Source organism: Gorilla gorilla, chromosome 17 (genome assembly GCF_029281585.2).
Source record: "Gorilla gorilla gorilla isolate KB3781 chromosome 17, NHGRI_mGorGor1-v2.1_pri, whole genome shotgun sequence".
Taxonomy (NCBI): domain Eukaryota; kingdom Metazoa; phylum Chordata; class Mammalia; order Primates; family Hominidae; genus Gorilla; species Gorilla gorilla.
Window position 1 is genome coordinate 37,160,853 of NC_073241.2, and position 14,508 is coordinate 37,175,360.

The 14,508-nt window shown below is 42.5% G+C and overlaps 1 protein-coding gene across 13 annotated transcripts in view; it reads right to left on the reverse strand.

Annotated features, from left to right (window-relative positions):
- CEP192 (centrosomal protein 192) overlaps nt 1–14,508 on the reverse strand; it is a 182,988-nt gene that overhangs the window by 69,612 nt on the left and 98,868 nt on the right. For 12 of the 13 annotated variants that reach the window (XM_063699366.1, XM_019014173.3, XM_055368391.2 and 9 more), the window contains 8 exons: nt 14,373–14,482; nt 11,419–11,569; nt 8,266–8,444; nt 7,640–7,763; nt 6,005–6,110; nt 5,074–5,281; nt 1,920–1,999; nt 431–526 (listed from right to left, as the gene is read on the reverse strand). In XM_063699366.1, coding sequence (XP_063555436.1) covers nt 431–526; nt 1,920–1,999; nt 5,074–5,281; nt 6,005–6,110; nt 7,640–7,763; nt 8,266–8,444; nt 11,419–11,569; nt 14,373–14,482 — 1,054 coding nt within the window. Of the gene's footprint in view, nt 1–430; nt 527–1,542; nt 1,636–1,919; nt 2,000–5,073; nt 5,282–6,004; nt 6,111–7,639; nt 7,764–8,265; nt 8,445–11,418; nt 11,570–14,372; nt 14,483–14,508 lie in introns of those variants that run through there. The other variant, XM_055368402.2, reaches the window with a different exon arrangement.

Below are 14,508 nucleotides of genomic sequence, written 5' to 3' on the forward strand. Positions count from 1 at the left end.
ATGTCAGGTATAGAAATGAATTAACATTTAAGAGGGTCATAGTACCTGGAGGGATCTGTCACCCATGAAGATATACTGTTGACTATGCCACAAATACTGAGCTGTTTTTGAGTAATGGCAGGTTTTTCTGGCTACGGCTGATCGACAAAACTCTTGTCTCCATCAGTGCAGTATGACTGTAAGCACTGGCAGTCTGTGGTCTTTATTGCTAAGTGTGCCGTTTTGTTTAGCTGACCACTTTTTCACACTAAGACTATCTGCTACAGCGCATTGTAAGTGAGGCAGACTCTTCTCTCATGTGCAGACTGGCTCTGTGAGTAGCACTGCTCCAGGTGAAACAAGCTAAATGGGTGGAATCCAATGAGGCACTCCTGGACAATTTACATGATGTTCTCACTAACTGCCTATGGAAAAAAATATCAAAACCTACTTTTTGGATCCCATGGCTTTCCAGTAGACCAGAAATAGGAGAACATCTGAATGCTGCATAGGTAGCTCTAAAAACATCTCCACTTTCATCAACTCCCTGCAAAGCAATCATTTAAACAAATTAAAAACCATAAAGCCAATGGATCAATCCCACAGAGACACTATTACCTCTATGGCTGCGGAGAACACACCAACACACTTAGCAGTGGACAAGAAGAACACAAGGTATTCCCAAAATGGGAGTGCTACGTGACTGAGCTCTGCAGAAGGCCATCATGCGGACTCACATCACCAAAGGAGAGGTCACACAAGGCGACTTTTATCACTTCCCTGGCTATAGTGATCTTTATAGTGAGGCTCATAATGTCAAACAACTATCTTTTCCTCAAAGACTCTGAAGACCCTGTTGAATGTGCATTTTAATAACTTATGCAATACCAGTTTTTAATTTTTATCTATTTATTTTTTTAAGACAGGGTCTGGCTCTGTTGCCTAGGCTGGTGTGCAGTGGCGTAATCATAGCTCACTGCAGCCTCGACCTCCTGGGCTCTAGCGATCCTCCCACCTCAGCCTCCCAAGTAGTTTTTAATTTTTTCACAGTAGGTCCAGAAACTCTTTTTTGTACACATTTTGGTAGTATTATGGCTCAAAACTGTTACTATCACACAAAATACATGGCAGAGAGACCACAGTGTTCTAAACACCACCAATGACACACCCACTGAATTCAGGCGGTACCCTGGTGGAGACTACTGCCATAGATAGCAGGTTAGACTCACTGGCAAAGAGCGCTCAGCCCCGTTTCCTGCACCGCTGGCTGGGAACATACGACAGCACTCAGAACATGAGGGGAAAAGCCATGCATGCGCACATACAATGCTCAGAAATACAATTTTTACATACTTCTCAAAATAAAGTTATTTCAGATAAAATCAGGGCTAGGAGACAGCATTAAATGGAGCAAACATGTATTTCCACACATATTCTCTAATTTGATTCTCAAAACCACCTTGTGAAAAAGACTAGGCATATATCATCCTCATCTAAAGAGAAAACCAACTAAATGAATTGGTGGAACAAATAACCAGCAAGGCCAGGTGCAGCAGCTCACACCTGTAATCCCAGCACTTTGGGAGGCTGAGGTGGGAAGATTGCTTGAGGTCAGGAGATCGAGACCAGCCTGGGCAGTATGGTGAGGCTCCATCTCTACAAAAAAACAAAAAGTTAGCTGGACATGGTGGTGCACACCTGTGGTCCCAGCCACATGGGAGGCTAAGGCAGGGGATTGCTTGAGCCTGGGAGGTTGAGGCTGCAGTGAGCAGTGTTCATACCACTGCACTCCAGCCCAGGCGACAAAGCAAGACTTTTGTCTCAGAAAACAAACAAGCAAATAACTAGTAATATCAACCTATGCTCATAGTCAGTTTTTAGAACATCCTGGATAAAGTTTAAACATTAAAACGATTATATCTGAGGCAGTCATGACTGACCTTGACATAAGGTGGCGCTAAAGATGACAGATGCCATTTCACATCTGTGGTGCCATGATTCTCGAGTTCCAGACAGCTCTCTAAAAGGAACACATATATCATAACTCAAACTCGGAGAGACTGGAGAACAAGCAGATGACTGTGATAGGCCTAACTACCTCATACTGGGGTTAAAAAACCCCAATCATTAGATCCCTAAAGGAGTTCAACAAGAACCACAGTATTTTCTTAAAAAATCAGGCATGTCAGATATTCTCTTTTAGGTTTTATTACAAGTATAATGCAAAAATACTGAAGAGCTTATGCAGAGGAGCAATAAGATGATTTACATTTTTAAAGCGTTACAGACTGCTCTGTAGAAAAGAGACTGCAAGGCATTGAAGGGGATGAGGAAGCCCAGGTAAGTCATGGCTGCAGCAGTTTGGCTATGAGATGATGCACAGGGTGACTGCCTCCAGCTTGGACAGTGGCAAAGGGGAGAAAAAGACATGCGCATGTGTGGCCTCTACTTTGAAGACAGGCTTCAAAGGACTTGCTGATGGACAGAGTGGCAGGAGGGAGGAAGAAGATAAATCAGAAATAACAACCAGTGAACGGATAGTGGTGCCACTTACTGACATGAGGCTGAGCCTGGAGGAGGCGTAGGGCCTCTCTTGGCCATATCACATCTGATGTGCCCATGAGACGCCCACATGTGGAAGCCAAGCAGGCGCCGGGGTGTGATGCCTGGGCCCGAGCACACGGGAAGTCATGAGAGTCACAGGCTACAGGCCATCATCGCGCAGGAGAACACAGAGAGAAGGAAAGGCACAGGCAGGCTGGGCCGGGACCCTGCCAGTCTTCAGAAACCAGGGAAAGGAGTCAGCAAGGGATCCGAGCAGGAGCAGGTGAGGCAGGAAAACTTGAGCCCTGGCGCACAGCAGCTGCACGGAGAAGTCCTCCAAAGTGGAAGAGCAGTCGACAGTGCTGGGAGGTCAAGTCAACCAAGACACAAAACGGACCCTGGATTTGGCACATGGAGCTCGTAAGTGACCTCCACAGGACGGGGTTCCGGGCATGAGGTGACGGCAGCCATGGCCTAAGGAAGTGAGGGCAGGGGGCTGCTGAGACAGGGGTAGCCACAAGGAAAGGGTGTGGGGGCCGAGGAAGATGCTTCTTAACCCAGTGATGGTGGAGTGTACGGGGTGCTGGTGGAGACGAATCAACAAGGAGGGAGAAGCTGATGGCTCTGGAGAGAGAGGGGACCACAGGAAGCCCCCTGAGAGGCGAGAATGGACAGGCCTGGTTCCAGGCAGAGGGTTCATCTGTGATGGAAACAGAAGCCTTTCACTGAGTCTCAGGGCCTGTCTATTTTTCACGTGTGAGGCAAAGTCAAGAGTTAGGAAGAGTGACAGCAGGAGCAGGGGAGGTGGCAGGAGCTCCCAGAGGAAAGAAGGGCCCCCAGCTGTGGGGGGTGGCAGGAGCTGCAGGACACACACAGAGGAGCAGAGGCAGCAAAGCCTCATGTGGAGGGGCACTAGGAACCCCCAGCAGGGTGGAGTAGCTCCCTCCAGTGTGGTTTCACTGCAAGGGTGGAGGCAGGAGGAGCTAGGCTCCTGGGACAAGCCAGGGTTGGGATCTTGCCAGGAAGGAACAGAGAGGGAGAGGAACACCCGGCAGTCATGGAAGCCTGTGAAACAGCAACTATAAGGACAGACTCAGGAGTCCAGAAGTGACAAGAGGAGAGGGGCATGGGCGGGCTGGGAGAGAGCACAAAACAGGCAGGGCCAGCGGGCAGGGGGTCTCAGGGAGGCCAGAGAACTGCTGTGAGCCCTCGGTGGGTGAGCTGAAGAGATGGGCGACAGTCAGCAAGTGCCAGGCTCAGAGCGGGGAGCTTCAGGGCTGAACAACAAGGTCCAGGAGGGAGACCATGGAAGCAGGAGGCTTAGGCTGGGGATAGACAAAATCAATGGAGAGGCAAGGAGCTAGAGGGCAGGTGAGAGATGCACCCATATCCTCTCTAACAGGTCCCCCGACAACACTGCTCATTTAGCCTGAGCCAGCAGTGAGGGAGACAGACAGGGACAAAAATAAATGATCGCAGGACTCTCGAGGAATGTGAGCAATACAGAGTGCCTAACAGACAACAAACACCATGCTTGCTAACTGCTGTACATATATCACCATTACTGAACACGAATGCTCCTCACGTCCCAGTAAACCCATCCTAAGTCGAAATTATCCTAAGTGGAAAATGCATTTAATCCACCTAACCTACCCTAAGCCGAGCCTGCCTTAAAAGTGCTGAGAACACCTACCTGAGCCCACAGTTGAGCAAATCCTCTAACACAAAGTTCATTTTATAACAAGGGGTTGAATATCTCATGTCATTTACTGAAGACAGTGCACTGCAGAATACAGTATCAGCTGTTTACCCTTGTGATCGCGGCTGACTAGAAGCTGTGGCTCAGGGCTGCCGCCGCCCAGAATCACAAGAGGGTGCAGCACCCTGTGTCGCTCGCTACCCAGGGCAAGGTCAAAAATCAAAATACGATTTTCACTGAATGCACGTGGCTTTCACACCATCACCAGGTCAAAAAATGGTAAGTCAAGCCACCGTAAGTCAGGGTCTGCCCATACAGGAATTACTAAATTTATCCTTGAAGCCCTCTGTGGAAGAAGTTAATTCCAAAGGCCATTTTACAAATGGGGAAACTGAGCAAGTCTATTGGACCTGTCTGGAGACTCAATGTCACGTGAGTAAGTGATGAAGCCAGGCTCCACCCACTGTCCTGTCTTCTTCATCTGCTAACTTATTAACAATTCTGGTCAAGGATCTGGTGACAGTTGCACAGGAAAGGTTCTGACCATCAAATAAAACCTAGGATTCCTGGAATACGCAGAGTTAGTAAATGCCAAGATTTCACATTTTAAGATTGTTCAGATCCCAAATCCAGCCCATCATTGAAATGATTGCTAATGACCACTTTTCTCCTGAAGCAGGAGGAAATCTGTATTTATCACCAACTTATGGCTAAGAATAAAGCATTAGACTCAATATATCAGCAGACATTTGAATTACATGATTTTGTGATACAATACCTGAACTAAGAATAAAGCATTAGACTCAATATATCAGCAGACATCTGAATTACATGATTTTGTGATACAATACCTGAACTTTCACCAGGTTCTGTTGTAGGAAAAGTAATACTCTTGTTTCTTATTTCAACTTTTGTGGAAGGCGGTTTTGTCATTGGTTTGACCAAATGACTAACTGAAGGCTCAGATACTGGGGAAAGAATTCCAAATGGTTTGGAGGTCAAACGAGTTAAAAGTTCCACTTGAGTTAAATCTTCTCGAATTTGAACTTTCACAATTTTCTGAAATGAGCCAAATAAAGGGATAAGCTACAAACGTATCTATCATTTTAAACGAAACAATTCCATTTTTAAACCATGGTAGAGAAAAGAAATGCCAAACAAACGAAACATCAATAAATTTAGGAATTAAAGTTTATTTAGATCTCAAGGTAAATCTGTGACTCTATCTCCTCTCTCCCATTACCTTTGTTTTTAAAGCAAATTTCGAAAATCAGTAATCACTTCTAGGCTCCACTCTCCACACCCATTCCCCAAAAGAATTGTTCTGATCACTATGGAAAAATTCTATACCAATGCTCTAACTAGTTGGCCTCAGAATACAGATAATCATGCCTCGGTATCCATGGGGGGGATTAGTTCCAGGATCCCCTGAGGATGCTAAAATCCTCAATGCTCAAGTCCTGTATATAAAGTGGCACAGTATTTGCACATAATCTACATACATCCTCCCATACACTTTAGATCATCTCTAGGGTACTTATAATAGCTAATGCAGTGTAAATGCTATGCAAACATTTGTTATACTGTATTTATTTGTATTACTTTTTCCCCAAATAATTTCAATCTGTGGTTGGTTGAATCCCTGGATGTGGAACCCACAAATATGAAGGGTCAAGTACGCTTTCATCTGATTTCTGAAATTAAGTGCTAATAAGGATTATGAAACTGAAGCTACAAACAGAATTGTCACTCAAAAAAAAACCAAACCACTTTTAAAAGTACCTTCTGTCCATCGTCACAGTGTACATAGATCAAACCACTCCAAGGGAACATTGACTGTTTTGTGGATAAGGAGGAATTAGGACTCACAAGAATTTGTAGTTTACTCCTTTAAAAAAAATTAATAAGAAAATTAAAAAGAGCCTGCATTTTAACAGCAGTAATCACAGGAGTTATAAATACTGTCTACCAGCCAATGGCCATTTCCTCACTGCTCAGGAAGAGCAGAGAACAGAGCTCACTCCCATGCGGCTCCCATGTGGCTCCCACAAGTTCATCCCGCCTCCACCCGACTCAGCGGGTTACAAGGAACTCACCAGCATGAACCCATGACGCAAGGGCAAAACTCATGCGAAAACAAACCATGCCTTAGGAATACCATTTTAAAAGCAACTCACGGTAAAAATTTCTAGAGCAAAAGACCAAGACTACAAAAGCTCTGAGCCACGTGAGAATAAAGAAGAATGCAAGTACAGCACGGGGAGAATGAAGCAGTTGCAGAGGAAACTGTAAAAAAGGGTCGGGGAGATGGAGAAGATATGAAGAAAAAAACGTGTTTCTGTATGACACGGCTGCTTATATTTTCTGGGCTCAATATTCTCTTCAAGAACCAGGGGATGCCAGAGAAGAGTTTAAAAGTGGACAGTGGGATCAGATTTGATTTTAAAGAAATCACCAGACTGAAAAGCTGTTTCAGTACACGTCAAAAATGAAAGGGCAAGATTGTCTTCCCCTGCTAAACACATGGGGCTACAGAAAAAGCGGGCTGTGAGGAACCTGTTCTACCATTAGCTGAATGGGTGTGTGGCACATGAGAAACACTTGCTGCATGCCAAACTGACTGCTCTGGTCCCAGCAACGCTCTCTGGAGTGTCCCTGACCATGCCTCAGCTAAAAGTCTCAGTCAAGTAAACTCTCCTAAAATTTTAGCATATCATTTTGCAAAAACTAAATAAACTTCAAGTTGTCTTTCTGCAAAGTTGCTAATCCCAGATATAAAGGAACGTGCAGATGTGGGAGTCATGTGCTGGCCAGATGAAGTCCTGAAAAGCTGCAGAACTGTGGCTTTCCCACCTATCAACAACCAGGCTGTGGACAGAGGGCAGGCAGCTGTGTATAAATGGCTGGCCCCAAAAGACTTCCTTCTGTCCTAGAATATTCTACATAGAAAACAGTAAGCAAGGTTATGGCTCATACATACTAAAATTGAGGAAGCTTTGTCTGAAAAACATCATTCAGAAAAAGCCAGCAGAACACACAACCCAAACCAAGGTAAGAAATGGCAGAAGTGTTTGGGCTCGGGACACATCGCAACGCCTCATCCCATGTCCAGTTGCATTCCTTGCTTTGTGATTTCATGGGCAGTCCTAAGAAGGAAACGCTCTGAAGTCTTCCATACCAGAGACTCTGTTCCACCTCAAATGTGTGTGTCCCTTTACCCTCCTGGGTGACAGCATAACCAGCTGTGTGCAGATCTCTGCTCACAGCTGACCTGCAGAACCATGCACGTGCTTTGTGCAGAGTCAGCACGGTGCAAAATTTAACTGGATAAACTACAATGACATATTATTTGATCTTTAGAAAGTCACCAAGCCAGCACCTAAGTAACACGCAGAGCAACACAGAAGTCAGACTTACTCTGGCGCGACACATCCATGCTGCGGCGTGACTGTGAGGCAATGCGCTGGCCAGCACAGCTCAAATCTCAGTAACCTCACAGAGTTATTCACAATCTGGAAACGTCCAGTTTTTGCCATGTCACCTATTTTGTCAGATACATAAAATGTTACTTACATTTAACAACAGTGAAAAAGACAAATATTAACAACGAATAAACCAGAACCCTAAATAGATACACAAGTATGCTACTGCTTTCTCAACTGCTCAATTACAGAAATTTCCAATCCTTGGTAGTAAACAAAGAGGAAAAAGGAATCCTGGAAATCGTCACTGCTTGGTCTTAACTTAAGCACATACCCACGTAGCAGATTCACTCTACTCTGAACCAATGCTGTATCTCTGTGGGCAGAGGTGTGGCTCTGCCACTGGGGAACTGGGAGCCTCGTTGAGGAGTGTGGCCCTGGGACAAGGACTCTGCTCTAGGCAAGTCTGAGTGGGGTCTCCAACAGTGGAAGCAGGGCCTGGGCAAGTCACAGCTCAATGTGCAGGAGCCCATGTGTGTCTTGGATAGGCCATGGGCACAAAGGGAGTGCAGGCCCGGATGCCAGAACACACCTCTGAGGTGTCACAGTTGACATACTCACAAGGAGAAGGAGCTACCAGAATCAAGTGCTCGGGTAGGACAGTCCACGGCTCTTCGGAGGCCAGCTGATCCGGAGGCGGGCAAGCCGCCTGTGAGAGAAGAGGAGAACCCTGAGGACCTTTGACTGGTAAAACATCCAAAGAGACATTGCCACCATGTTTCCCAGAAGCTCCCAAGTCGCTAAAAAATTATTTAAAAATGAAAAAGTTAGACAAGAAGAAAGAGACTGAGAGAGAAGTTAAAAATGATAAAAGGCCAGATTGTATCACATATTTTTATATTCTTCATAAATCTAAAAACATTAAGACAAAGTTAAAAGTGCATATCAGGTATTTTTTAGTGAATAAAAGTTATTCATATTGTGTATAGTTTACAATGTGTACAGGCTGGGTGTGGTGGCTCATGCCTATAATCCCAGCACTTTGGAAGGCCGAGGCGGGAGGATTGCTTAAGGCTAGGAGTTTGAGAACAGCCTGGGCAACATAGCAAGACACCACCTCTACAAAAAGAAAAAAGAAAAATTAGCTGGGAGTGGTGGCAGGTGTCTGTAGTCCCAGCTACCAGGAAGGCTGAGGCAAGAGAATTACTTGAGGCCAGGAGTCCAACCTGGGCTACACAACAAAACCCTGTCTTTTAAAAAAAATACATAAAGTATAGGGGTGACAGGGGTGGGTGGTGGCACTGGGACTTGCAGGGAACACTCAGCCAGTCTGCGTCAGCAGCACTGGGCTCAGGGAGACAGCCGTGCAATGGGAAGATTAGTTAAAAAATAGGAGGATTAAGTAAAAATGTAAATATATTGAAGATAATGGGGCTAGGGTTCGAGTACTGGAGAAAAGGGTATAAACGTGGAAAGGCACTGTGGTGTTAGAATTGGAGGCTTCACAGTAAGCTCATTTAACATATTTATAAACAGAAGTAAATACAGAAGTGTGTGGATTTGTACATTAGTCCACGTTTCCTGGGTTTGTCCACAGGGAGGGCCTAGAAGCAAGGATACCTCAACAGCATGAGCACACCTAGTGCCTGCACCCTGGTTTCTAACACCATTCTCTACTCTCAGCTTCTGAGAGAAATGGTTATTCCAGGGTGGGGCAGGGAAAGTATACGATGAGCCTAAACATCCTGCTGTGCCAATGGGTAAGAAAGTGCACAAAGAAGGACGGGGGACCTATCAAAAGGATCGGAAGCCAGAATGCAATGCAGGACCAAATAACGACAGTGAAGGATCAACACTGCACCCAGAGTTCACTCCAATATCAGTGAATAATTACATGAAAGGGCCAAAAGCAAACCTCTTCCTCATAGTAAAGAGCCAATTAATAAATGCAGAAAGATGGAATTAGAAATCACCCTTTGGTAACCATGATGAAAATAATTCAGGCAACAAGCATCAATGGATGCTCACAGTTTGATGAGGAACAAGATAATCATGATCTTTAAAGAACTCCCTCTTAGATATTCATTAGTTTTACAGTGGAGAAATCTGGCAGGCACCATTTTTAACTAAGTGATGAAAATAGTATTAGTGATAGGACAAATCAGCATTGTACACTGCCTGAGAAGATGCACCGAGAAAACAAACAGCATCATTCCTACCAAAAGTGTGAAAATTGAATCTGCAAACTGAAATTACGGGATATTTTACAAAGTAACTGGCCTGGACTCCGTAAAAACATCAAGGTCATTGGTAAGAAGGGGTTAGCAATTGGCCTGCAATCTATTTTCTCCTTTTTACCAGGGAATGCTCAAGAAAAAAGAAAGGTGATTTGGTGAAATCTCCCGGTGATCTTGCTAATGACAGATCTCCTAGCACACGTACTAATGTCCTTATCTATGGAATGCTTTTTGCAAGATGTATCTGCTCTGTCTAGAATTATTTGTGGTAAAAAAACCTGAAGCTTCTGATTTTATGGGATGCAGTTATTTGAAAAATTACCACATAAGTTATGTAATTACCAAAGTACAAAACAGAACTTTCATGCTCAATATAGCTCTTCATTTCGGGTAAGCCATGTAGCACATGCATAATTTAGAGACCTTGTGTCAAATCTGAACAGGAACTCAAGTATTAATGCTGCCAAAAGGACCTAGGAAGTGCCACTGCCAGTCCCAGACTTCTCCAGGCTTCACCTAAAATTACTAGTAAGCTTAATTCTGGATGAAGTCTTTGATTCTGTGGATCTGATACAATAATTGAACCTTCTGTATCATCTCAGTCAGGAAAGATAAGGAAAGGCTAAGGAACTCTATTCTGAAAGAGAGTAAGCAGATAGGATAACCAAATGCATCATGTGATGTTAGATTACACTCCGGACCAGAGAGGAAGCAGCAAAGAGGAAGGTTATTTTTGTTGTTGTTGTTTTGTCATTTAACTATAATATAAAGGACATTATTGGAGCAAACAATAACATGTGGATGGAACCTGTGGACTAAATGATTGTAGTGTATTGCTATTAAATGTCCTAATTTGGATGAGTTTTCCATGGCTATGCAGGAGAGTGTTTTTTTTTTTTGTTTTGTTTTTGAGACAGTCTTGTTATTGCCCAGGCTGGAATGCAATGTCCCCATCTTGGCTCACTGCAAGCTCTGCCTCCTGGGTTCACACCATTCTCCTACCTCAGCCTCCCCAGTAGCTGGGACTACAGGTGCCCACCACCACGCCTGGCTAACTTTTTTTTTTGTATTTTTAGTAGAGACGGGGTTTCACTGTGTTAGCCAGGATGATCTTGATCTCCTGACCTCGTGATCCGCCTGCCTTGGCCTCCCAAAGTGCTGGGATTACAGGCAAGAGCCACCACGCCTGGCCATAGGAGAGTGTTTTTAGGAAATTTAGGGCTAATTGGTTATCATGCCTGAAACTTACTCTTACGTGGTCCAGAAAAACCTTCCATACAAATAGAGGATGATAAGGTAAAGGTGGTAAACTGTTAACAACGGTGAGTCTGAGTGCAGAGTATATGGGAGTTCTCTGCACTACTTCTAAACTTTCCTGAAAGTTTGAAATTATTTCAACTTAAATTTTAAAATAAAGGTGAAATAAAAATTTTGAGACAAAATAATAATAATAGTGAAGTACAGGAAAAAAGATCAGCTTTGCTATGAATCGAATCATCCTGAAATCTGGTGAAAGATTTCTGTTCATTTATTTTACCTTGTAGATTCCAAGCTAGCTTTGGAAGAAGGCTGAAGGAATTCTCTGCTAGAAATGCAATCTCTGAATTCTCCAATTACTGAAAGTATAATTTTACACATGCTTCCATAAAAGAGCTGAACATCATTAGGTCGTTGGGGAAGATCATATACTGAAATAGAAAATAATGTTTGAAATACATGAATGTTCACACAAGCATACCACAAAGTAACAGACACATTTGTATATTTATAGCTATAGAATATTAGTTTCCTGGGTTGGGGGAGGTGACATTTGGATTAGTAGTATACCACCTGGCACAAAATTACAGTCAATTCAGCACCAGTGGCTGACAGCTCAGACTTGGAACCTGAATTTGAACTACCTTTGCCACTCATTTACTTTGTGACTTTTGGCAAGTTACTTAACCTCTCTGAACTTAGTTTCCCCAACTATAATATAGAGTAACAATCTGTATCGGGGTTGTGAGCATTAAAATAAGAATGCCTTTGTAGATATATTTGGCAACAAACATTTATATGAAGCTTAATGTGGACATTGTTCTAATCCCTTTATATATATTAATTTAGTTAATTTTCAAAACAATTCTTTGAGATAGGTACTATTACCTCTACTGCAAAGAGGAAAAATCTGAAGCACAGAAATTAAGGGTCCATGATTTTTAAGTGGCAGTCTCATAGACATTCAATTTAAAGTAAATCTAGAAACTAGAACTATTAATTTAATTAAATATTTATAGATTAATGAAATAGTGCTCAAGATAAACTTCTCTAGATTAGGCCACCCAATTTGTATAAACAAGAAATGTTAAATTAGATAGTCTTTGAGTCATATATTTTGACATGGAAATTTTAAAAGAACACAGTAACTATAAATTTAAATTTATAACTTAAGCAAGACTCCTGACTGAAAAAGTTTAAATCATCTACAAAAATATATGCCACAAATTACACATTTTGTAAAAGCAAGATTGTTACAAATCCTTGGAATAGTAACATGCTCAAGCAAATGTTACTGAAATTCATCACATAAAAGCTTCAACTGCAGTATACTCACAGGTGATCTATGGTACCAACCAACACGAAAAAGTGAAACTGTTTCCTCCATTCCTCTGGGCAATAAACTTATAATCACAAGGAATATAGTATTCCTTGAGGTGAAATTCTGGTGTCCCAAAGACCTGGCCTGAGTCCTAGCTCAACCCCACCTTAGATGGGCAATCTTGACAGGCTACTTGAGCTCTTGGTTGGCTGTGTCAACACAACTCTTAATACAATATGTATACTTAATTTTTGGACATGCAGCTCTACCTGGAGCATTCTTCCTCATTCTGGTCTCATCTTCACCTTGCCAACTCCTCCTCTTTCTTCAAGTATACCTCAAGAATCATCTCATTCTAAGTGAGGTGCCCTCCCAGATTTGTAAACACAGCTCTCTCTGTAACAGCACATCACACCTGAGTCATCTGTCTTCCCCTGAGTCTGTAAGCCCCTCATGGACAAGGACTGCATCCAGTACCTCTGCATCCAGTGTCCATAGACCTACTGGCATCTTGTCCTCTCAGGATGCATCCACCATCCAACGAGAGGACTGTTGCTATATGGTGGGGCTATGCCAGCTTCTGAACCACTGCAAACTCTGGTTCCCTACAATCTTCACCACAGTTGCACCATGTTACTAAGTGTTAGTGTTCCATCTCCATAGCACAGTTCAGCTTATCTCGTATTTGGATCCTTCCTATGAGGAAGAGGTGGGGCTGTAGTGGGACAGATGGGTCTTCAGTTTCAACTCCAAGTCCAAGGTTTTTTTCCTTTGCTCTGGTCCCTTAGCACACTCCTGACAAGTCCATTTCAAGTCTTTTTGTCATTTTTAACCAACTCATCCTTGCCTTCCCTTTGAGCAGATGATCTAGACCCCCACTTAATGTAAAGTTCACAGACTATTCAACATCACCCCTACACCAAGGCATAAATATCCTTTCATCACTTCATATTCCAGAAGCAAAATATATTCCATCACTAAAAAACTAGAAAATAAAAACAGGGAAAAGCTACCACGTGAAATTTACCACCAAAACTAGCCACTTATTATTTTGGTGTGTAGATGCCTGTAATTTTACTTATGTAAATATATATGTAATAATTTTTAGCAAAATGAGATCTTACTATACAAACTTCAAAAAGGTTTTGTGATAAATGAAGAGCTTTCCATGTCATTCAGTACAGATTCATATTATTGTTCTAATGGCTTCAAATATTCTACCACATAATTAAATAACTCCCTATTCTTGGGCATTAAGGTTACTTCTAGCTTCTTGCTATTATAAACAACACTATGGTGAAAATCTGTATATACATTTTTACACAGTCTGTATGTCTCAATATATTTATATTTTGTATGAATAATAAATATTGTTAAATATTTGAAATGTTTAGTTTAAACAGGGCTAACCATCTAGGTTAGTGTCACCTTATTACTATCTATTTTGAAGTTTTTTTGCCACCACTACATCTTCCATAAATCTTACAATAGGCATGATAGCACACTAACCTCAAAATGAGTGCAAGTTTGCAATCAAATCTAAGTAGCAATTAATTTGATTTAATAATGACCATTTTCCTCTTCCTGTTTACAAGGTTGCCTAGAGAATAAGTGCAGAAAGTAACATGTAACATTTATACAGCAGCAAAGCTCTTTCATCGAATACTTATAACAACTCTGTATGGATGAAAAGCTAGATGAGCTAGATGTCGCTCTTCTTTCCATTTACAAGATAAGGAAACTGACATTCAATGATGTAATTTGTTCAAACTCATACAGCAGGGCTGTGGCTCAAACTCTGCCTGACACTATATCTAAACTAACACTTCCTTCTTATATCACATCATTGGACCTAGATAATACTATAAATGACCCAAAAGATTTAATACATCAAGACATGCTGGAATTCTTACCTTCAGTTACTAATAGCTCATCTTGAAATGCTTCAACAAAATTAATGCTTTGAAGCACACTATGTTCTGGAAGTATCTGTTTTATCATCTCTGGTTTATGTAACAGGGCCCTGCCAGGAGAGATTTTTTTTTTATT